This window comes from Leguminivora glycinivorella, chromosome 11, assembly GCF_023078275.1.
Source record: "Leguminivora glycinivorella isolate SPB_JAAS2020 chromosome 11, LegGlyc_1.1, whole genome shotgun sequence".
In the NCBI taxonomy this organism is placed as follows: domain Eukaryota; kingdom Metazoa; phylum Arthropoda; class Insecta; order Lepidoptera; family Tortricidae; genus Leguminivora; species Leguminivora glycinivorella.
Window position 1 is genome coordinate 323,257 of NC_062981.1, and position 25,999 is coordinate 349,255.

General features: G+C 35.6%; 1 protein-coding gene across 1 annotated transcript; it reads left to right on the top strand.

The window, feature by feature from the left end:
* The first annotated feature begins 16,831 nt into the window (after window positions 1-16,831).
* On the top strand, window positions 16,832-20,513 carry LOC125231184. The gene is made up of 2 exons (XM_048136550.1): window positions 16,832-17,305; window positions 19,610-20,513. The coding sequence occupies exons 1-2, from the start codon at window positions 16,991-16,993 to the stop codon at window positions 20,099-20,101; spliced, it is 807 nt and encodes a 268-aa protein (XP_047992507.1). The 5' UTR covers window positions 16,832-16,990; the 3' UTR covers window positions 20,102-20,513.
* The last annotated feature ends 5,486 nt before the right edge of the window (window positions 20,514-25,999 follow it).

The following is a 25,999-nucleotide window of genomic DNA, read 5'->3' on the forward strand; positions in this document are numbered from 1 at the left end:
TAGGCGAGCTGTCTCAACATTAGTCAGTTGCCTGATTCTCCTAACGGCGTATGCGGCTGAACTTAATTTGCTTGCTAGTTTCTTTATATGAGGACTCCATTGTAGATTTTTGTCCAATGTTAAACCAAGAAACAGTGTTGTATCTACCATCTCTAAGCATTCATCATTCAAAAGTATTTTTGTATCGATTGGTTTAACATTCGGCAGAGAAAATCGAATACATTTGGTTTTCTTAGAATTAAGAAGTAAATTGTTGACAGTAAACCACTGCAGTACATCAGCTAACGTGCTATTAATTACATTGTAATCCGTAGATTTTCGGTCAACATTAAAAAGCAGTGATGTATCATCAGCAAAAAGTACTATTTCACAAAAGTTTTTCACTATACATGGCAAATCATTTATATAAACCAAAAACAGGAATGGACCTAAAATTGAGCCTTGTGGCACTCCTAATTGGACTACAGTCCCGCTAGAGCGAGTTTTGTTAACAACTACTGTTTGTGTTCTATTGCTAAGGTAAGAAGACATAAAGTTTAGGGCATTTATAGACAAACCATAGTGTTCTAATTTCAAAATGAGCGTTCCATGATCCACACAATCAAAGGCTTTTGAAAGATCACAAAATATGCCAATTGCATCACAAGAATTTTCCCAAAAATTATATATATGTTTAATGAGTACCGAAGCAGCATCGGTCGTGGAACGGCCCCTTGTGAAACCGAACTGTTTGCTTGTAAGTAATCTATGTCTGTTGAAGTGTCCCAGTAGATCATTTAACATTAGCTTCTCAAAGACTTTACTTAGTACAGGAAGTATTGATATGGGACGGAAATTGGTTATATCACTCGAATCACCCGATTTAAAAAGCGGTATGACTTTGCTACATTTCATAAGATCTGGAAAGGTGCCTTGTGAAATTGAAATATTATATATTACGGCCAAGTAAGGTGCTATTATATCTATGACATGACTAATTACTTTAACTGATATATGAAAGACACACTGATATTTTATCCCGCCAGGCGGCGCCTGGTGCAGTGTCTAGGCATGTCACTGTCATTCATATGTGAGAAAGAGAAAAAGCATATCATCTTCTCACTCTATGAAATTCTTTATCTGTGCAATGCAAGTGCAAGGGACGAATTTTTTTTTTGTGAATTTAACTAAAAGTGATATACAGCGTATAATGAACCTAATAGCTACGTGTGGAATTTACCAGAAAACAAAAAAAAAACACGGTGTACACGTACAGTGACGTGATTTTATTGTAACTACCTAACAGCCTCCGTCTAAACTGGTAGGTATAACTTCAGAACCTTGCGCTGAGCATGGCCCGACATGCTCTTGGCCGGTTTATTTAGGTAACAAAAAGATGATTCACATGAAATCAGACTTATATCAGTAAAAGAAATAAGTTATTATCGAATCGTAATTTCCGTTGAAGATAAGAGGTCATAAACTGAAAGTATTGAAAAACCCAGTGTTTCTTTAAAAATGTACCTACTTTGTTCTATTTAGTATTTACCTATGTATTGATTTAGCTTTGGTTAAAAAGCTTATTTTTTTTACTGCTACCTATTCAATTTATTTAAACAATCATTCCATAAAATAACAAATTATTATAATAAAGTAAAATTTAATAAAAAACTAACCTTAATTAAAATACATATATCTTAAAACTAACTAAATGAAATAAGTAATAAGTAAGTAAAAAGATATATTATACAGGTAATTTACTTACCTATACATACTTACCTATGAAATGTCCATCTTGTATTATTTAACCCAAAACAAAAAGCCTAAGTAAAGACACCTCATTGCCGCTAATTATTTTCGAAACAGCAAAAAATACTGACTTATTAAGCAGTCGTAAAAAAGGCCACATTTAACAAAGCCTTTTTGGCAACAAAGGATTCGAACCCGGGCCCCTCCAGACGGCTGACGCAAGCCATCGCTCATCTGTCACTAGGCAGACGGAGCCTCTGCCGAGTGTTTGACGATTTAGAAAACGTAAGTCGACCATCTACTACCGGTCTGACGTTTTAGAATAAATAAAATAAAATAAATAAATATTGGGGGACACCTTACACAGATCAACCTAGCCCCAAACTAAGCAAAGCTTGTACTATGGGTGCTAGGCGACGATATACATACTTATATAGATAAACATCCATGACTCATCCATCACACAAATAAATGCCCTTACCGGGATTCGAACCCGGGACCGCGACTTAGCAGGCAGGATCACTACCAACTGCGCCAGACCGGTCGCCAAAATACACGATAGGTTAGATAGGTTAGATTTATGTAGATAGATTTATATTAGGATAGATTTAGAGTACTTCATTCCGTTATACGCGATATACAGGGTGTCCCACGGCTATGCCACATGGAGGGAAAGTATAGCTTAAATATCATAGATAGGGTATCCGACCGAAGGGATTATTTTAAATCGACACGAGTTACGAATTTCCTTTTCGCACGTGTATCGTACAACGTTTTTCAGTACATATGGTCCTCCGAAGTTTCGACCTGACATATAATGAACCACTTCTCGCACTAGTGCGTAAAAAACACCATCTCTACTGAAAATGTATATTTCATTGACTGCGTCTAAAGAAACTTTTTACTAAGTATACCAAATTCTAGCATATTGGCACTACTATTATCATTAGAATCAAGAAAAGCTAAGAATAATCTTCATACTTTATGAACATATTTTGCGCAAACTTCTATTTCAGTATATTATCCTTTCCCAAAAAAACTTTGGCATTGAAGAGCTGAAAAACAAGTTTTCAATAAGTTTATTTATTTTGCTCAGCTTGCCAGACATATGTCAAAACAGACTACTTTTAATCTCGCTCAAAATAATCCAGATATCAAGAGCGTTTTCACAATATCCGATCCGATATCGGATGTAAGAAAGAAGTCAAAGGCAAAAATCAAAAATAGCTCCTTTAATATAAAAGATATCGGTCCTACATCCGATATCGGACCGGATAATGTGAAAACGCACTAAGTGTGTATGTAGTAGGTAGACATTTTTGATTAATTTAATTTTGGATTAAAACTGACTGCATTTTATAGTATTTTTCACGTGAGACTAAAATGTGCTGACAGTTTTAAGGTATTTTTGATTTGATTTTCTATAGTATAGGTACTTTTAATTAATGATAGATAACGATAGTAAAAGTAGAAGTTCAAGATAGATTGTCATATCGCTAAGCGAAATTATCTTAGTAATAAAATAAAAAATAGCTCTGACATTATTAAAGCAACGTGGAAAGTAATTAATGTGGAAACTGGTCGCTCGAAACACGCAGTAAAAGATATTAAACTGAATATTGATAACAAAATTATAGATTCCAATTTCGAAGTAGCAACAGAGTTCGAAAAATTTTTCACCGAGATACCAGCATTCACAACTAAGGATTTAAATTCATCACCCTTATCTGCCGTCACATTATTAGAGGAAAACGTTCCTGAGTGTTGTAGAGACCTTTATTTTGAACATGTTTGTACCTCAGATATAGTAAAGGCATTTAAATCAATTAATGTCAAAAAAACTAGTGACCTCTGGGGGTCTCCGTCCATGCCGTAAAATCCTTAGTTGAGATTGTAGCGCCTGACTTAGCAGTTATATTCAACAACAGTGTTGACTGTGGCGAGTTTCCTGATCTAATGAAACATAGCAAAATAACTCCTTTATTTAAATCCGGCAGCCACTCTGACCCCACTAACTTTAGACCAATATCAGTGCTGCCAACTTTCAGTAAAATATTTGAAAAATTAGTTCTTTCTCAATTAGTACGACATTTTAACGTTAATAATTTAATGCATAATAAGCAATTTGGCTTCACACGGGGTCGCTTGACAACCGATGCTGGTGCTGAGCTAATTAAGCATATTTTCGATGCCTGGGAGGAGTCACAAGCTTTAGGTATCTTTTGTGATTTATCTAAGGCCTTCGACTGTGTTTGTCATGAAACATTGATCAGGAAACTACATTATTATGGAGTCAGAGGATCAGCACTAAATTTACTCAAGTCCTACTTAAATGGTAGAATACAAAGGGTAGATGTCAATGGACAGAGATCAACTGGGTCATTGGTCTCTATGGGTGTACCACAGGGATCAATATTGGGGCCTTTCCTGTTCCTTATCTACATAAATGACTTGCCATTCCTTGTAAAGACCCACCATGATATAGTATTGTTTGCAGACGACACCTCACTTATTTTCAAACTCAAACGACAGCAACAAGCTCACAGTGATGTAAACAATGCTATCTCTAAAGTAGTGAACTGGTTCAATGTTAATAATTTATTATTAAATGAAAAAAAGACTAAATGTATTAAGTTTGTCACTAATAGTAACGTAAGGAATGAGCAAACAAGTGTCGTTGTGAAGGATGAGGAATTGGAACTGGTAGATAGTACAGTTTTTCTTGGTATAACCTTAGATTCTAAACTTCAGTGGGGTCCCCATATTGTTAACCTCTCGACTAGACTTAGTTCTGCAGCTTTTGCAGTGAGCAAGATCCGTCAGTTAACAGACGTGAAAACAGCTCGATTAGTTTATTTTAGTTACTTTCACAGCATTATGTCATATGGTATTTTACTTTGGGGCAGTGCTTCAGAGATAAATACCATATTTATTCTGCAGAAGAGGGCTATTCGAGCAATATATAAAATGAACCATAGAGACTCGCTTAGAGATAAGTTTAAGGACATTAATATAATGACAGTGCATTGTCAATATATTTATGAGAATATTATGTATGTACATAAAAACATTTGTAATTTTAAGAAAAACTGTGATGTACATAATATAAATACTAGAAATAAACATAAACTCGCGGTGCCCTTCACACGGCTCTGTAAAATTAAAAAATCATTCATGGGTAATTGTGTTCGATTTTATAATAAACTTCCGAATCATATTACTGACTTGTCAATTAATAAATTTAAGAATCATGTAAAGCGTGTACTCATTTCCAAAGCTTATTATACAACACAAGACTACATGAATGATAAAACAACGTGGGATTAATTGTTATTCGAAATGGTTTCTTATTTTTACGTTTTTTATTATTATTATTGTTGATGAAATTAATATTGTATTTTTTTGGACATTGGATTTTTCCTAGAAATATTCTAGACATGTATTTTTATATATACATATACCTAATTATATATTTTTTGTTTAACGATTATTTTTATATGAAATTGTATATTATAGACTCAATATTATTATGAACAATAATTACAACAATAAATTGCTCTGATAATTAGGTTAGATTAAGATCATAACATATATGTAATGAACTATTCATAAGAGCTTGTAACTAGGCCTACATGAATAAAGATATTTTGAATTGAATTGAATTGAATTGATATTTATTAGGTAGATGACAAGGGCGAAATAATATAAATAACGACTTGTTTATTTTATTACGCCCTTGTATCTTATTATTAATAGAACAGATTATGCAACTAATTTATTAAATTTAGTGTTCGTATAAATAAATGACGTTTGTGCCATGGGATGTCCCTTATGCTTAAGGCAGATCGCGCTTCAATCTTATAAAATTGTCTTTATAATTTGCTTCCACATATGATAAAACATTTTTTTTTGTTTCCTACCAGACTATAATTAGGTCTTTAACCTCATCAAAAACAGATGAAACGCATGGAAACTCTACACCAATTATCATTGCACAGTGTAATGCACTCTGACAGTTCATTTGTTTTATATAAAGAAAAACACATCGCGAAAAACACTTCCCAAGATTCAGAGTAAATATTTTTGCAACATCTCAAACGTGATCCATCAGTGTCTGTACAAAAAACAGTCCTATAAAATTGCTTGAACGTTCTTTATTCAAAAGGCTTAAGTATACATCGAAGCATTTTATTTTAGATCTAAATATTTAGGTTTTTAAAGTATATTTTTGTATGAGGTGATGCTTATACTATAGATTTCTTTGTTTCTTGATTTTAAAACGCATTGAGTAGTGTAAATAAGATATTATAATTTGAATCTTATGACTAGACATGCTTAAGGATTTAATTCCAGGAACTAGCGTCACAACTTTAGTCTTTCTAGGTATATGTCTGGTGAATCAGTGATGTTAGCCCGTGTTGCCTTGAGATAAGAACTAGTTCTAGACTGTAGTTCAAGATCAAGGTCGTTCGATAATGAAAACATGTTTAATGCCCATTAAAAAGCCATGAGAGATTATTTTTAGCAAATTACAACAGTTTATGATTCTGTTATGAACTTATGTAAGAGAAAATAATATGCTATTCTTTCTGTTCTCATTGCACCTAAGGGCATTTTCAGAATTTGGGACCCTCCAATTAGCGTAAGTTGTTAACAAAAATTAACTCACCGTCAGTTTTCTGACGATAATTTTATAAAACATAATATTAAAAAAAAAAATTGTTCTGGTGTTAATTACATAAACTATAAGCGATAATCCACATTTAGAATGTGAAAAAAGGATTATTAGAAAGATTTTATGCTTAATTGTCGTCACAAAACTGACAGCGAGTTAATTTTTGTTAACAACTTTTGCTAATTCGGACCCAAATTCTGAAAATGCCCCTAAACTAAAAACTCTAATTATAGAATTAACTGTCATTTACTGCATTGTTGGATCCAAATGACCTTCGAAACTTCAAAAGAACTCGCTCCCATCTAAAAGGTCGGGAAAGCACTTACAATCCACTTAAAACCAGAGGGTTTTATATCAAACTAGATTTTGTCCGCGGCTTCGCTCGCGTTAGAAAGAGACAAAAAGCAACCTATGTCACTCTCCATCCCTTCAACTATCACCACTTAAAAAATCACGTCAATTCGTCGCTCCGCTTTGCCGTGAAAGACGGACAAACAAACAGACACACACACTTTCTCATTTATAATACATATTAGTATAGAAGTATGGATAATTCGTTTTACTTTAGCATCGTCTTTTAATATACTGACTAATAAATAATCTCAGTCTTCAACACCAGAGGGCGCCACTTTGCCCTCACTTTACTTCAGATACTCCGAGGGCAAACAAGTATTTTAGGTCTCAGTCACTTCAACGGTAGCTATCTAGGAAATCCGGACGAATATGCTTCACCCCACATAATATTTCTATGCTCTTCTCACAGCACGATCCTCTCCTTTACTACCACTTTAATTCTGCTAATTATGACCGTTTTATCAAAATTTTCTTTATGATTTGATCATCATCCTCTTGCTTTTATCCCAGTCACTTGGGGGTCGGCGCAGACTTATTTCTCTTCTATCTCTCTCACACTTCATCTCTTCATTAACTTAATTTCTTTCGTTCACACAGTTCATCTACCTCTTTCTCGGTTTCTTTATAATTTGATATATAGTCCTCCTCATCGTTTTCGATAACGGCGACCCTAAAGTTAGGAACATACTACGCGGACGTCCGTCGTAAATCGACCGCGGACGGGGATCTGGACAATGAATATACACTTAACCGTGCAAACTATCGGTCGACGGACGTGAACGTGGCCTTGAGCGCATGGACGTCCGATCGAAATCTGGCTCGCTGGATGTTTTGTTCCGTGCACACTGATCGGTCGCGGTCGCGGTCGATTTACGACGGACGTCCGCGTAGTATGTTCCTAGCTTAATACACCTTACGGACGTTTCCTTGCGTGTGCTCCAATGTGGCTGGCCAGGCCCCGTAGCCGAATGGCATTTCTGCGATGCGAAACGAATAGTCTGGCTCTGTCGCGCCAATACGCAAGAGCGATAGAGATATATATCTACGAGCGTTTCGTTTCGTGAGAATTTCGTGAGCGTTTGTGCTATTCGGCTACGTACCCAGGATTGTGGTTGGCATTTGATATGGAAAGAAACTAATAGTTCTGCAGCATCCTGTGATGAGCCTCTTGTAAACTATAAAAGAATGTTCAAGGCCGTCGCCATCTTGCATGGATGCGCGTCCGCCGTTTGTTCGGCGACAGTTTTCACAACACGCCGCATTCTCGACCGTGGCGTGGCGTCACATCCTGACTACTTTTGGTAATCGCCAGCCAATATTTGTAGTTAGCCTCACTCAACTAAGAGAACTTGTCGAAAATTACCGTGCAGTCTCAACTGTCTCAAGTACTAATTTCCAATTTAATCGGACCATTATTGTTTATTGTTTGGAAATTATTGTTTTTTTTTTTGTAATACACGTACTGGACACCCGTTTTTAGAGACGGTAGAACGAATGTTCAGTTGTCCACCTGTCCTACCTATTACGGTAATATTGTACAAGTACATATTTCCATTACTTATGGTTACATTTAAGTTTGTATTGTTATTGAAGTACTTGACATTTTAGACTACAACGTCCTGTCAGATTCACATTCATTTATTTCTTAATAAGTATTAAATGTTTTTTTATTACAATCGAATATATAAGGACGTCTTTTTTGACTGTATATCCAATACAATCCAACACGGGACCAGCATTTGTGACCATATTTGAAGCTGAAACAGGGAGCTAGCTGATATCTATGTATAGCTCCCTGTTTCAGCTTCAAAGTGTAGAGGTACAAAATGTACCTCTTTATACATTTTCTTGGACGTTGTCAAAGGATTCATCTCCTGCGACATTTACGGCTTAGCCACGACATTGGTCCAAGCGCGACAGCGAATCGTTGGAATGGTGGCCGCTATCGGATGTAAGAAGCGCCTGTCATACGTTGGCTCGTTGAGTGGACGACATTCGAAAAACTGCGGGGCACTTCTGGGTGAGATTAGCCCAGGACCGGGATAAGTGGCGTACACGAAGGGAGGCCTATGCTCAGCAGTGGGCGATTAAAGGCAAATGATGATGATGATGATGGTAGGCACGTTCTGTAAGTATTTTGATTGTGTATCATTAATAATAAAGGCATCCTTATCCTTAGCCATTATTTTCCCCCTTTCTGAAGACCCCATTTATATCTTTACTAACCGATTTCAATTTCGCGTTTTCCTATGTGTGAAAATTTGCGTTTAATGAAGCATTGAAGTAAACGAATCATATAGGTGAACGAAAACTGACGCAACGTTAACGCGAGTCTGACGCAACTGAACCTAGCAATTCGTAAGTTAGCGGTTTAACGCATAGATATTTCATCATACAGGGGGCATCTTATAGTAGCTTTTTACTTTAGTTGAATCCATATTACTTATTTATTGTTGTAGGTAATGTTTCAATGTTTGGGCATTTTCGCGAGAACAATCACCAAAAAAATCTCTAAGGTAGGTAAATTTATTAATTTATTGGTGTATTAATGTAATTGTATGTATATGTATATATTTGTTACCATGTGTATACAAAATTTGCATTTAATTCTTTTAGTGTTTGTACATTTTTAAATTGGTTACTCATCCTTAATTCGCTTCTACTCACTTCCTCAAAGGTTGACTGGAAGAGATCCCATTAAGGGATAAGTCTGCCTACATTGTATATTACTGACTCTGTAACTGTGTCTATTTTGTTTCCTTTATGTACAATAAAGCTTATACATACATACATACATACATTTTATGTTTTTTCTACTCAGAATCTAGCCCTTTCGATCTAGGTCAAAACACATGAGACAAAAAATGGTCCCAAAATGTTTCTATTATTTTGCATAATTTCCACTTTGTAACCGCTGTACAAAGAGTTTGAGAAATTGTAACGAAGTGCAAAAAATAAATTTGGGTCGCTTTTTTCCGCCTAGTAGGATGAAAAGGGCTCGTAGTTCTGAGTAGGAAAAACATTAAATTTACGTATTTTAGAAAAACAAGTTTTTGAATATTTTTTCGCGAAATGCCCTTTTACATGTAAAAGTGCCCCTGTGGCCTACTTGCTAAATATTTTTTTTATTTTGATTTGCACATTTGTCTATGGGTGCTGCTTTCTCTTTTTAAATGTATAACCTACGGAAAACGAAAATGATTATTATTATTTCTTACAATCTGATTTATAACGTCAATAAAACATAGTTCCAGTGGCCTAGGGTTCCAATTGGTTGTCTGTACCAATTATTTTTCTACGTTCTTCTGTATACCTAAAAGTACATAGGTATAAAGAAGAAAATGAAAAGTAGGTAGTTACCTAGAAACCTACAATTTCTCAGATAAAAGTGTAGGTACGTGAATTGTCTCACGTTTTGAGATATTTCTTCAACAAAGAACGGACAGTGAATCATCGAATGATTCCTCTCGTTGCGATAACTTCGTAATATAAAAGGACTTTGTTAAAGAAAGTATAAAAAGTATAAAAGATAATATATATTTTTTTCCCCTCACTAGCTCGGAAACACGTGTTTTGTCCTTTAATACCAGCGGGTAAAAACGCATTTTATCCACTCGTGGGTAAAGTAATTAGACCTTGAATAAAGTCAAATTAACTGCTTTAAAATTGATAAAAGTAGGTGAATCTAGTAATAAAGATGATTTACCACCTGTGGAACTACTGGAAGCAGTGATAAACGCATTTTTTGCGTTGTAGTTTCCTCGCTATAGTGAGGGGAAAAGTTTTGTGTTACACTCGGGTGCAAATGTATTTTACTTCTCGTGTGTTAAAAAACTCGCCAAAAAATTCCACACTCGGCGTTAAAATACAACTTTGCCCCCTTGTATAACAAATAACTATTATACTACGTCGGTGGCAAACAAGGCCTGATGGAAAGCGGTCACCATAACCTATGGACGCCTGCAACTCAAGGAGTGTCACATGCGCCTAATGTTGTCAACCCATTAGAAACTTGTACACTCCTTTTTGGTGTGTTAAGTACACGGTAAAAAAGAGTGTACAAGTACACTCCACAAGACAAAGTAGGTACAATAAAAATACAAACGGGGTTTTTTAGCAGCCAAAAGCGCAGACAGTTCATTCAAAAAGAAACTTACGAAATACTAAATAGAGAATGGTTACTATAAGCCTTATAGTATAAGGTATATACAGTATGTAAACTAACGAAAACCATTTACTGTAACCCGTAAATGTCCAGGTGATACTGAGAAACTTTTACTATGGGACCAACACCCAAAACGCGAAATAAAAATTTACTCTCCCATAGGAAATACTTACTATAAAATAAAACTACCTATGAAACTGTCAGAAGATATTTTCGTGATTTCGGGGTTGATCCCATAGTAAAAGTTTCTCAGTATCACCTGGACATTTACGGGTTACAGTAAATGGTTTTCGTTAGTTTACTTACATACTGTATATTTATGTATTTGTATATATTGGTATAATAGGCTGCAGGTTCTAATTATTACTGGGGTAGTAATTGAACTATAATTTTTTCTTTTCTATACATAGTGTTCGTTTGTCTATCATGTCATCATGTTTTAATTAGTTTTTCCTCTCAATTCGCTCAAAGGTTGACTGGAAGAGATCCCTTATAGGGATAAGTTCGCCTTTGTACACCATAACTATACTGTATTTCTATGTCCTAACTTGTCTTATGTACAATAAAGTGTTTATATACATACATACATACATAACATGAAGGAATTCTTTGAAAGGAGTCCTAAGGACACCTGCAACAACGACGTATTTATTACTCGAGTGTCGGTGAAATGTCTTTTCCTAATGTTTTTTAACAGTCCCCACACCTACAAAACTACTTATCAAGGAAAAAACACGAATAAACCATTATTAATCTAAAAATAAGCTACATTGGTATCGCACTGATAAAAGTACGTTAGCTTAGCAGGGCATATATGCCGGTTACCGGTACAGAGATAAGACCTTATTTTTAGTCTCGTATCTATATTATTCCAGGTTTTTGGGTCAGCAGATAGATTTGATTATTGTAATTAGGTATTATTACATAGTTGTAGCTTCCTGGTGTTTCAAAGTTTTGAACCTCACTCCTACACTGAGCAGGAGTTACATTTATCCATTCTATTATTAACTCAGTTTTCAATTCAATCTATTCAAACCACGAATGTATTCTAAAGCTTATCGATTTTATTCTATAAACTCAAGGTCAAGCCCAAAACACCATTATAATAAGACCTTTTCATTCACGTATATCCTTTGTACTAAGAGATCTTTGAATTACTGGTTAAACCAAAATATCCTGAGCTGGAAGATGTTATGACATATCGAATATCTGTTAGTTTCAAAGAAGTGGGCTATTTTATCAAAGTGAAATTGACACTTGACAGTAGTTGACAGTGACAATTCTGTGCCTATTTCTGGGTTGATTAGTAACATTGTTAGCGTCAATATTTCTTTGTTGAACAGGCAATGAACGGCGAAATGTCACTGTCTGGCGACAATTGTCACTGTTGTGATATAAGCCACTGGGTTACCATGAAGTACTAAAGCCGTTCAGTTGAGTTCCAGAGAAAGGGACACAGCTATACCAGCTATATAACTCCGTCCCTCTCCCTCAGCCTTAACTGAACGGCTAGTACTTCATGGTAACCCCCCCAGGTCTTCTTATACTAGTTAGATTCGATCGGGGGATGAATGAGAGGGTGGGGGAGGGTTGAATAAGTGAGATCTTATTTTAGAAATAAACTGGATTGGGAAATTTCACTTCGGTGTTGAGTTTCGTAAGTGTTTGAGAATTTGGACTTGAAGTAATAGTGCTTCGTTTTTAAATAGATTGTTTGCTCTTTGTTCTGATTAGTAGGTAGGTATAGATTTATTTCGTCAGCAAAATTATGATTACAAAGCTACCTACAGAGTACTGACCAAATTTCTGCCGAACATGATGGAATTTATTTTTCACTTTCATTTAGTTTGACGATTTATATTCAGTACCTACCTATTTTGTTCGTGTTGGTGAGGTGAAAAAAATTGTTTCACTCGCTAGCAAAGTTAGTTTTACCTTGGTGCCTTGAAAGTCTTGAAACCCTTGCAAAGCTCAAGATTTTACTTCTTGAACCAATAATGGGCTTACCTACACTTGGCTACAGACTAGCCAAAGGCAAAGACGTGGCCTACGATGGAGTGAGCTCGCCCAGAAGATGCCTGTTCACTCTTGATCTTCTTTCAATATTGGAATCTTTCGCTTGCTCGGGTATCACATTGGCACGGCCGGTTAAACAACAACTTTGCCCTCTTGTAAAACAATCTCCTAGCTCGCCTTCTTTTTTTCGTATTTGAAAACTGAGGTATGCTCTCAATATTCGTTGCAGAGTTCAGAGTGTAACTCTAGTTATCTTTTCCACAAGGTCATTACTGTATTATTAATATAAAAGTGATAGCTAAATACAAAACTTAAAGACACATGAATATAACCTAACCACAAAATTAAAATTTTGAAAAAACCCCCGACCGTGACATAGTAGACCGATTTTCATTAAACATGGCTAAGAATACTCCTGACTTATTCAGCTTTCAGACAAAAAAAACTAAATCCAAATCGGTTCATCCGTTCGGGAGCTACGATGCCACAGACAGACACACACACAGACAGACAGACATACACACAGACCGACACGTCAAACTTAAAACACCCCGTCGTTTTTGCGTCGGGGGTTAAAAATCCACACTAAGGGCCGGTTGCACCAGCACACTTTGACGCCCCCTTCATCGTTAAAGATGGCTCCGACGACCGTTAAGTCCATATTTGCGTTGCACCATGCCATCCGTCAGTAAAAGGGTTACGATTCATTTAACCGGTGCCAGAGCACCGGTTAGGGGCTCGTATTAGGTAAATCTAGAAACCAAAATGGCGGCCAATGTTTTGAATTTGTCCCGTATTTCACGAGTTTATGCTTATTTTAAAATAACTTGAGCTATTAGCAATGTAAAATACTTATAAAACGTTTAAAACAGTAAAAATGTGGAAGTAACTGAACATACAAAAGTGACAGTGACACACCAGAGTGGTTTTTAAGGTTATTTTAATTGCGCGACGATTTGTGTTTGTAAACACCTTTAATTTAATTTATTTTGTTGATAAATGTGTGTTTATATTTAGATCGAGTGCAGAATGAGCTTCAGTTGAATATACAATCAGATCGATGCTGTAAGAAATTCACAAGTGCGTACTATGAGATCAAAACTCGACAGCAAATAATGAAAACTATTTGTCGACAATGCAGTCTTTAAAAGGGTCTTGGTATATTTGGAATCACGAATAAAATGATAAATATCCTGGAAAAAGTTGTGGATCCACTATGACATCCGAAATCAGGGCGAGAATACCGACAAACATTGTATAAAATCCGACCTTCAAAATCGTATCGCGCGACAGTAATAAACTTTCGTTTTAAACTATACACGTCCATGTGACATTCGAAATGAAGTATTTTAGTGTGAAGCAAATGTGTTGGGACAATCTACACAACTTTTAGGCAACAGCATAATAAGATATCAGTGAAAAAATGTAAAGAAAATGTTATTGTAATACGTTCATACCTTCTTACCTGTGTTTTATTTCTCCTTTTATAACTTTTTCATAAACCTATAATGCAAAAACTTTGCAGTAGTCAACTTAAATTATTTACATTTAACATGTTCAGTGCTGGCGTCACAAAGTTTGAGACCAAAATAATCCTCCTCCTATGTCGGTGACACAGCAAAGTTGACTTATGCCAGTGGCATAGGAATGAGAATTTATTTGTTTCTACCAGCATAGTGTAGGCTTTTAGTAAAACAGTGGGATGAACGTGAATTCATATTATTCATAAACACTCCGGGCAGAGAGATGCAATCTTGAGTTTGACTAGTGCAAAGACAAAGTTGACAATCAAGCATGTATTTCAGCTAATTAAATACATAAAGCTAACCAACATGAAAGCAATAAAGATTTTATCCTCAATAGTAATGCAAACATGGTAAGTATCTGCTTGAAATACACTTTACTTAAACCTAAATTTTTCATGTCGGTCAGGGATAAATTCTTGACACTAAAATCTTCTAACAATTTTAAAGTATTATTACCTACTACTAAAAGTCCTCAAATTGTATTTCATAATTTGTGTTGCTTTGATATAAATAATGCAGCTGAACATTTCTAAAATAAACCAGAGTCTAAGATTTCATAAGTGGGCACACATAGTTCTGTACTTATTTTTCAGCATACTGTTGAGGGTGGGCTTGTGAATTTTGTGGCATGTCAGAGTGTTATCAGACTTTTCAGTAGCAGTATATATAGGCAAAATAATTTCTAGTTGTGTCATGCTAATTTAGAAACTTTACTTACTATTCTGGAAAGAAGAAATATACCTATGTGAAATTAAAACAACAGTAATTTCATGGGTTTATCTACACCTCAAAAAAGGCAATTATAACTTGAATAAGCAGATAGTTATAATAAGAGTATAGTGGGAAACAATGACTATACAGGAAGGTAGATAAAATCCTGTATTGTTCATGAATAAAGTACTAATTATCATAAACTGTGACACTAGGTAAGTTAAAAAGAAAGAAATATTATAGGTAGGACTTTATTTTTACACAGATTGACCGAGTTCCATGATAGTTTAATAATAATAATGCTTGTGTTGTGGGTTACTCAGACAATAATATAATTATGTAAACACTTGATTACATAGAAAACTTACATACTCTGGAAAAAATGTGTCTGCCGGCCACATTTAAACTATCGGTGCTGTTCTCTAACATGTGAATAAATGGATTGGTCCCAATAGATGCCAGCCTCAAACATATTGCAGTGAAAATGTGGTCTTTAGAATAAGCATTCTATTTCCAATTTTATAACCACAATTTTCAATGGGTTGGGGTAGTGTGAGACTGTAGGTATAGTCATTTGGCCTTTACTCTCCCTACCTAAACAGGATATTAGTGTGAAATGGCACATAAAGTAACCAAAATATATTTTATTAACAAAATTGAAATTCTGATGATAATAATTTGTAAAACTTTATTTTCTATAAGTTTCTCCCAGACTTCCAGTTAATTTCATAGTATAATTTGTTGATTTCTAGAACAGATTCCCTTGTAGAACTTTCATCTTGTAGTCCATATCGAATGGTGTAAATCAAATCTGAAAAGAAAGCAACATGTAACTTATTATTATATTTAGTACTTAATAATCCTTTTCAAACACAACAAAATTTAAGTAAAAGTACATAAATAAACTTAAATGTCTGCTACTACAAACAGTTTTGTCATTAATCTTATTGGAAATTTTGCCATAGGCTGTGTGCTGTGTATAACATTGAACTTACCTAGTACTGCACCAAAAGTATGCTAATTTGTTTTATAGCCAGTTCACGGAATAAAGGCTATGCATTTGGGTAAGAGGTTTGTAATAAGCTACCTATAATTATTATAATACTCATGAGAAAACTTGCCTGGTAATTGGTTCCTTCATTCCTTGTTACAAAGGCTTTTAGGTTGGAAAAATCCACGAAAGTCGTAGAGACGCGTCCTTTTCATGCGTCATGAATATATATTAAGATAACCACGAACACAAGTGTACATAAGTGGTGTAAATTGTTAAATACATATTTCGATAAGAGCTGCAAAGAAAGTTTAGTTTGCGCCTAAGTTTTTTTTTAAATAAAGATTTTGACATATGATTGGGTTGCTATATGAAAAATCAATTCTACCATAAAAATGTTGGTAGGATTTCATTCACGACCTGGCATCACAGTTAGCGGTTACGTGCAGTAATTTTTGGGTTGGTGCAACGCAATTCATTAACAAATCGTTAAGTCCCCCACGTAATCGGTAAAATTTTACGAACAGAGCCTACATTTACAGGTGGTTTGGTGCAACTGGCCCTAAATCCAACAGACTTTAATAATGTTCGTAAAACTAAAACAAAAACACAGCGAGCGAACGCACGGCAACGGAACGAAACCATTCATTCAGATTTCTCCGAACTGACCAAACGAACGAGCTTCGCCGAGCGCACCCGAACGCCCCCGAACCCCGCCGCGCGGCGCCAGTCGCCGCGAGCCCGCCGCGAACACGAACGTTCGCGCGTTTAAATTTAGAACTCCACCTTCGAAACAATTGAAATTCGCGGGCGCCATATTTGTTATGTCCGAAATGGAGTGGACAAATCGTCTAGTTATAAAACTCATGCAAGAATACGCTAAAAGACCGGAGCTTTGGGACAGTACCAACGAGTTATATAGAGTACAAACAGCTAGGTACGAGGCTTGGTCGGACTTAGCGGGGTTATTCGAGTGCGATATCGCGGAGCTGCGAAAGAAGTTGAACTCGATTTTCGCGTCGCACCGGAGGGAGAAGTCTAAAGTTCGACTCGGGGGCAAGTCAACGTGGTTTTTGTATCCGTATATGAACTTTTTGCCGTCGCATTTGCAGAATAGTACTCATGATAGTGTTGTTGAGGTAATTGCTTTTACTTAATTATTTATGATTTTCTTTTTTCATAACAAAACCTGTATTTGAGACGATATTAAAGGGACCTTATTATGGATGGCGCTTGCGTCCGGCGGCATCGTATTTGAATACGAACATCGTTCATAACGACGTTACACCATACCATTAACGACATACCAGGTAACGTCACATTTATATATATATATATATATATATATATATATATACTTATGGATAAAGCATAGTTAACATAGTATTGGCACGCGTTTAGCGACGAATAAAAAAAATATATTTAAAAATTAAAAAAAACTGATAATCACATCTTAATTTTAATACGTTGATAACTCTATATTAGAAATTTGGTTGATCTAACTTTTTGCGTTTGTAAGTTATTGATGATGGACGTTGACCGGCGAAAATGCACTGTGAACAAATACGTGAAAAATCCCCTTGGTCTGGGTCAATGATTGCTAAATTGTTGAATTTCCAGAAAACTACTAGGCAATAATTATTGCCCAAATCATTATTTCATTAAAGGACAATTAAATAATAGTGGCAAAATAATTCAAAATATCCACTCCTTGCGGTCCACACGGAATCAACAGACAAAAAAGATGGATGAAAATCTAGTTCAGAGGATGATGAATACTATTTTCAGAAAAGTTCGTAATTTTGTGCATAAACATACTGAATGATTGAAATATATGTGACACGCTATAAATTAATAAACGATCTTTTATATTCTGCAATAAAATATATTGTTTACTTTTTTCTTTTCATTTAAAAATTAAATTCCTCCCATCGCGTACCAATTCTAAATTAACTATGCTTTATGTATGTATATTGTAGGAATGTTTATATTGTTAAGTAGCACTGCCGTTATAAGCGTAATAAATACTTAAACTACGGCGTTCGCTTACTATGAAACCTCTTTTTTATAACCTTCCATGTACCTACTTACCTACCAAATTTTCTTAAGCGAATTACAATTTTACCTTTTGTGAAATAAATTGAAGTTCATGGTCACTTTTCTCTACAAAGCGGGAAAAACCTGAATCATCTACGAGCGTAGAGCGTAGCACTATGCAAGTATACAAACTTCCTATCCCAGTGAATATACATATTCCCAATTTGATGACCGGTCTGGCGTAGTCGGTAGTGGCCCTGCCTGCCTGCTAAACCGATGGGATGGGCCTGGGTTCGAATCCCGGTAAGGGCATTCATTTGTGTGATGAACATAGATAAGTATTTATTTTGTTCCTGAGTCATGGATGTTTTCTATAGGGTACATTGGGGTTTCGAAAGTCACAGAAAAATCACCATTATTTCCATCATATCAAGATTCCCCTTTCGAAATTACCCGAGCATTTCTGTGCTTCGAAGTTACCCCAATGCACCCTATATATAAGTGTGTGATGTGTATAGGTATTAGGTATGTATTTATCTTAGTATGTATATGTAATACCTAAGTATGTATATCGTCGCCTATTAACACCCATAGTACAAAGTTTGCTTAGTTTGGGCTAGGTAGATGTCCAATATTTTTTTTTTATATAAAAGTAGGTACTTTTCATATCAGGCAGTAGAGTTCAATATGTCCCTTATCGAGCTGCGTTGAAACCGGTTCGTAAGTAGCGCATTAAACTGCTATCGGCTGCAAAGTTATCGCCATGACGCACTTTACAATCGAGTAGGGACATGATTTACTGGGTTACGTTATGGACGTTGATAATGTTTGTTTTGTCTTCAAGATTTTTATGAAAAATGTAATGTTGCGAAAAACTAATTAATTAATTGTGCACTCCTTTTTACTGTGTATTTAACACAGCAAAAGGGAGTGCACAAGTTTCTAATGGGCTGGCAACGCGCATGTGACACTCTTTGAGTTGCAGGCGTCCATAGGTTACGGTGACCGCTTTCCATCAGGCGGGCCGTACGCTTGTTTGCAACCGACGCAGTATTAAAAAAAAAAAAGGCTTTAGAAGGGACGTTCGTTAAACATTTTAAAAGTACTGTAAAAAGTGGATGAAGATTTTAGACGTAATTTATTATGAATTATGTAGGTATCCAGGCGGGCTAGCATGGACACGTGATAAAAGTCTATCACGTTAAGCCGTCTATTTCGGACTATTTGTAGCAATAGGGATGCATCGACGCGATATGGTTTGTCACTTAGTAGGTACTCTTTATTATACTGGGCTAGTTTGTTACGAATTGATGAAAGCAGCTCGCCTATAATAATCAGGTCTTAAACCCATCTTTTTAGATATAGGATTTCTAATATCCATTTAAACAAATTTTCCCTCTTTCCAGATCTCAACCCACCAAGAGACAGAAGAGCCTGAACAGCAATATTCAGAAGAAGATAACCACGCTAACGAAGAACAAGACGAAATACTTCACGAAGAAATCATCATCAAGACAGAACCTCATACTGTAGAATACGTCAGACCAAGGAAACGTTTCAGATACACCCCTGCCACGCACAAACCAAGACTTACTAAATTCAGAAAAGTTGTCAAAGATAACACTACTAATAATTCCAATCTTGATAGTAAAGTACTAGAAACACTAAGTTTACTTAGAAGATCAGATTTAACAAGGAAGAAAGACGAATGTGACAGTTTTGGTGAATATATAGCTATATCTTTAAGGAAACATGATGAAAGGACGCAGTCCATGATAAAACAAGCTATTAATAATATATTGTTTGAGCAGGAGATGAAGAAATACAGCGTTGGGCAGTATGCTGTAGTTATATCAGGGGTTGATGAGAATCCTCTTATTTTGAGTGATGATAAGTAAACTTTAGATTTCAACAAACTGTTTGCCATTTTTGATAAATACTATGTACTTATAACATTACGTCATTGTTTATACTAAGCTTAATTGACTTTAACATTGTTCATAATTCATTACAGTGCTTTTTAAAATGAGATTAGAGTTTAAAAGCGAAATTTTAAATTGTTTACCGCTAAGCCAGAGGTTGGCTATTATTTTCCTGTTACAGTTATAACCAAAAATAACGTTTAAAACGAATTTAATTAATCTTAATTTCATTGCCTTTTAATTGCAAGAAATATTAAAATATTAAATGTCTGTTACGTTACGAAATAATTAAGACAGGAGCATTTGATTTGCGTTAAGTACCTACTCAAAAGAACTGTTGCTGTTGTATATTGTAAGCATTTTAAAAATAAATATCAATTTTCCGTAATTCAGCATTTTATTTCCTTAGCAACAAAAAGAAACACGATTCTTGTAATAATCGATGCAAGACCAGAAATTAAAATCACATTAGTGCAATACCGAATAATTGCTGATGCATAATAAAAGCAGCAATGTTTTACGGCAGAAGATTATATAGTTACCTGAAGCAGAAAGATAGATTTGTATCTCTCAGAACACCCGGCAACAGCTCTTCAAACCTATCGATACATTCGCAAATCAATGCCAGTCACGCATCAACCAATTTATTCCATATTTTTTCTATCGCTCGGAAATCTAGTTCCACTTGCCTACGTGTTTCGCGGCACGGTGTATCGCTTCTACCGATATCATTACCACCCTATACAAAATCGATAATTCTATTTGTTACACCATCCATTGCTGGTAGTTCTTTCTCAACTAAATCTGCTTTAAGATTGGAGCAGACATGTATAACGCTGATTGTGACTTTTACAATTATAATTTGATAGTTGCAGCTCAATTTTACACCGAAACTTATTTAGTTTCTACTGTTCTTAAAAGTTTCCTTCCTATTGCTGTATTTAAAGCAACAGACAGAATAGATTTTTTCTGTATAAACAGCAGTGGATGTGCCATTAACAGCTAGATCAGGTAATTCACCGAGCATGTCATTTACGCTGTTAGCGGCTAAGTGGTGCATTAGAGCCGACATCACGCCACCTCACGTCATTAAACTGGACAGTGACTAGTGCACTTTTTGCTGCAATCTGCAGCCAATTTGTATGCATTTAATTCTGCTTGGCCCGGTAAAGAATTTTCCTCGTTTTTACTTTTGCAAATATCCGTTATAATTGGATATTCTTTATGTTTCGTGGGAAAACTTTAGATTTCACGGTTTGTCAAGAAGGGGACGGGCCGGGCTGCTTGATGGGAAAACTATAGGCCCTACAATCATGCCTTGTGCGATCCTGATGGAATACTATATGATTGAGGAAAGAATGAAGCCATCACCGACGACAAGTACTTAAACGATAATTTTCCGCTTCGATGAACTCTCATAGACAATTTGGTAACTCCAAGCGACAATCAAGAAATTATTTTATCCAACGAATATAAAGTATACATTTGCTTTAGCCGTTAACAAAGAGGTCTCATAAGAAATTTCAAATTATAATGAGGGCCTGTATCCATGTTATTTGCTGATTACTGTTCTAATATTGCTTGCCTTTGAGTTATCGCGAGGGGAATGACAAATTAAGAGCTCCTTCATGTCAAGGGTCAATTTATTAGCACGATGTAAAAGGTTCTTCATTTGGATGAATTACTTTATCAAATAAAATGAGATGTCGCTGGAGACGGTTTTGATCATCTAATAATTTGATGCCCGATGTTTACTTTATATCTCGACTTTGAATCAAATTATTAATAGACTAAAATCTATTCGCAGATTTTAAACCTCGTTATAAAATAATAATAAAATAAAAAATAATAAAATAACTTTATTTAGCATTGTGTAGTACATATATGCTTACAGTTAATAGTAAACTTATAAATATCGTGATTTAACGGTTACATAAGTTATAATTATAACTTTATGGTAACTGGAATGAAACTTTGAGTAAGCGGCATCTGATCCCCGTACTAGTAAAAACTGTATCACGGTGGAACAGGATTCCCCTTGTCATTGTTTACATTATTCTTTAACTAATGTTAATTAATGTTATAGAAATACAAAGTACACTGATTTTACTGTTAAATTTGTGGGTAAATTAAAGTTAAATACAAAATAATAACAACTTAAAAGTAACGAAAGGCTCACGACGAGGCAGAAGGACGCATGTCACTAAGGAATAGTGATAACATACGACCCTCTGTCGCGGCGCGGCACGGCGGTGCAACTAACTAGTAAACAAGTAGTATATGCAAAGCTAGCCGATTAAACACGTTTAAAGATTAATTATAGTATTAACTTAATAATTATGATAAATTGCTATTGACTCATTCGATTAGTTAATTAAGAATATGTGTGTAAGTTTGTTTCTTTCATAGTTTGTCTGTTTGTTTTATATATTCATGTGTGAGTGTGTGTGTATGTGTGTAGACAGGCATGGTTGTTTGATTATTTCTGTGTGTGTGCGTGTGTGTGGTGTGTGTGTGTGTGTGTGTGTGTGTGTGTGTGTGTGTGTGTGTGTGTGTGTGTGTGTGTGTGTGTGTGTGTGTGTGTGTGTGTGTGTGTGTGTGTGTGTGTGTGTGTGTGTGTGTGTGTGTGTGTGTGTGTGTCTGGCCATTTTCACTTAGTAATTAGTTGCTCCGTGTTTTCATAATTCAGCGATTTCATGTATTTTTCCAACACTAATTTACATGAATGTGTTGTAAGTGGCCGTAAATTTATGTTTTTGTTTATTTTGTTGTAAATAGTTGGACCCAAAATAGTTATGAATCTCTTAGCAAACTTAGTTTTAGATTTAGGAATAGTGTATACAATGTCATTTCTTCTACGTGATGATGAGTAGTCTGGTTGATTTTTGTGTTGTTTCAGAAGCAAGTTTTTGATAAACAATTGCCTTACCGTTAGAACACAGATGTCCTTGTATAGAGATGTAGTCGAGTAAAGGAACTTTTTAAATAACATTACTTTTAATACCGCCCTTTGTGATCTCTCTAGTTTAAGCATAGTCGTTTTTGCTGCACCTCCCCAGATATTGATGCAATAGCATATGACGGATTGACACAGAGCATAATAGATTGAGATTAATAGTCTCTTGTCACACACATGTCTTAATGTTTTGAAAATATAGATCATTTTTCGTACTCTGTTAGTAAGTCCGCTAATATGTTCTTGCCAGCGAAGGTTTTTATCTACCTGCAGACCTAGATACCTTATTGAAGTAGTTTCGGCAATGACATGGCAGCTACAGCTTGTATTACTATCACAGTTTTCGTGGGCCTTAATGGATATTACATCCTTTGCAGGCCGATGTTTGTCAATTATACTGAAATTTATGAGCTTAGTTTTAGTTAAGTTCAGTGTGAGTAAGTTTTCATTTAGCCAATTTGTAACCAAATTGAAACCCATTTGAGCAATATTATTAACTTCTGGCCAGGAATCTCCGTGGAACAATATTGCAGTGTCATCAGCAAAGGATATTATTTGTGCGTTAGTGAGTGTAAGCCTACAGAGATCGTCTATATACACGAGAAATAGGGTAGGCCCTAAGACGCTGCCCTGAGGCACACCATAGCTAATAGGTTCATCTGTACTATATCGATCTCCCACTCTTACTGCCTGAGTCCGATCGGTCAAGTAGTCTTGGAAAAGCTTTAGTGGTAAGCCGCGTATACCTTTATTTTCTAGCTTTTTGATTAGTAGTGGGACAGAGACAGTATCGAAGGCCTTTTTTAGGTCTAGAAATATGCCCGTTGCCTTTTTATTGTTGTCAAGCTTGTCTACAAGAAACGATGTTAGTTGTTGTACTGCATCAGCAGTGGACTTACGCTCTCTAAAGCCATGCTGGTTCGCACTTAATAGATCATTATTTTCAAGGTAGTTTTTTAATCTTTTGTTAATGATTTTTTCCAAAATTTTTGCCAGTGTGGGCAATAGAGAGATGGGCCTGTAGTTTTCGATGCTGTCTCTGTCTCCAGACTTGAAAATAGGCACAATTATTGACTTTTTCAAGGCCTTTGGAAAGTTACCTGTCTCCAAGCAAAGGTTACATATAATTTTTATGGGAAGGGCAAGACTATTAAGTGACATTTTGAGAAAGTAGGAAGATATTCCATCCCATCCAGAAGAGTGAGTATTTTTTAGTGATAAGATTGTAGCCTTTACTTCTAGCTCGTCAGTTATAACTCTCTAGTTATAAAAAGTAGCTCGTAAGTTATAAAATGTCACCCTTAAATAAGGGATTTTTTTTTTCAATGTTATGGTATATGTTAAAATATTCAAGGTCCTAACTGTAGAATCCAATAAACTGAAACTTTGTTCATTATAGGAGTTCGATTTTTGGTAACTACAGAGACACTTCGAGTAACGCCAAAGGCACTCAAAAGTTTTGAGGGTCTTTGGAATGGAACTTTTTCAATGACAGTTTTGAATCAAAAAGTTCATTCGTCTCGCCACGTACATACCTTCGTGATACAGAAAGAAAACACTTGAAAAGTTAAGTTTGATGTCTAAAGATAAAGACAAGTGTGCAATTTAACAAAATACAAATGCAAGTTATGTTACAAAATTTAATCTAAATGCATTGCCTGTATAAGAAGTGTATAAAAACCGGCCAAGAGCGTGTCGGGCCACGCTCAGGGTTCCGTAGTTTTCTGTATTTTTCTCAAAAACTACTGAACCTATCAAGTTCAAAATAATTTTCCTAGAAAGTCTTTATAAAGTTCTACTTTTGTGATTTTTTTCATATTTTTTAAACATATGGTTCAAAAGTTAGAGGGGGGGGACACACACTTTTTTTCCTTTAGGAGCGATTATTTCCGAAAATATTAATATTTTCAAAACAGGATTTTAGTAAACCCTCAATCAGTCCCCACTTTACATGTAAGGGGGGGGGGGGTACCCTAACAAAACATTTTTTCCACTTTTTATTTTACCACTTTGTTGGCGTGATTGATATACATATTGGTACCAAATTTTAGCTTTCTAGTGCTAACGGTTACTGAGATTATCCGCGGACGGACAGACAGACATGGCGAAACTATAAGGGTTCCTAGTTGAATACGGAACCCTAAAAACGACAGAGAGACATAAATAAATAATTTTTCATTTATAATTTAGTTTTCACTTGATAATATCATTTTGATTTTTTTTTCACTTATTTGCTTACAAGAGTAGGTACATAGGAAAACTAGTGCACCTCTAACAGAAGGTCACAACATATCAGATTTTCCTCATAAAAAATATTCCACTTCCATTCATCACATGGAAACCGCAATTGCAGGCTGATGCAATCCATCCATGCAATTATAGTTGTAGCTATGCACTGCACCGACCAACTTAGCTTTGCTGATCGAAAAGTCTAGAAACAACCGCTACATACAACACTCACTCCACCCAATAAGTCCCAACTCACCTTTTTCTGCATTAAATTTTCATTCTTACGTATTTCGTTTTTGAGTCCACATTTAATCAACTATCAACTGCCTTTATGTACATTCATTTTGCACGCAGAGAATCGCTCAGAACTGAAATGACTTAAGAACATACAATTCTTGACGATCATAAGACTTTGAGAGTTGATAATGATATGGCTTCAGTAGTTGCTCAACTGAAAGGCGATGTTGGTGTTCTGGTCAGACTGGTTGACGGCAATGACTCAGTTTCAAGGGCAGAATCAGCAGTTTGTGGGCAAGGCCACACCCACATGGATGAAAACGACTGTTGCTAATTACTTTTGCAGTCAAGATCAAGGTGAAGTGAAAATTTACTGTTTTCTTTGATTTTATTAAAGTGGTTCGCTCCGTTTTTACCTGTCTGCTGAATGGCGAGCAGAACATATTTACAAG

Coding starts and splice junctions, on each gene's coding strand:
- LOC125231184 (XM_048136550.1), top strand. CDS start 16,991: ATGTCCGAAATGGAGTGGACAAATCGTCTAGTTATAAAACTCATGCAA. Junction 17,306..19,609: donor CTCATGATAGTGTTGTTGAG/GTAATTGCTTTT, acceptor CCCTCTTTCCAG/ATCTCAACCCACCAAGAGAC.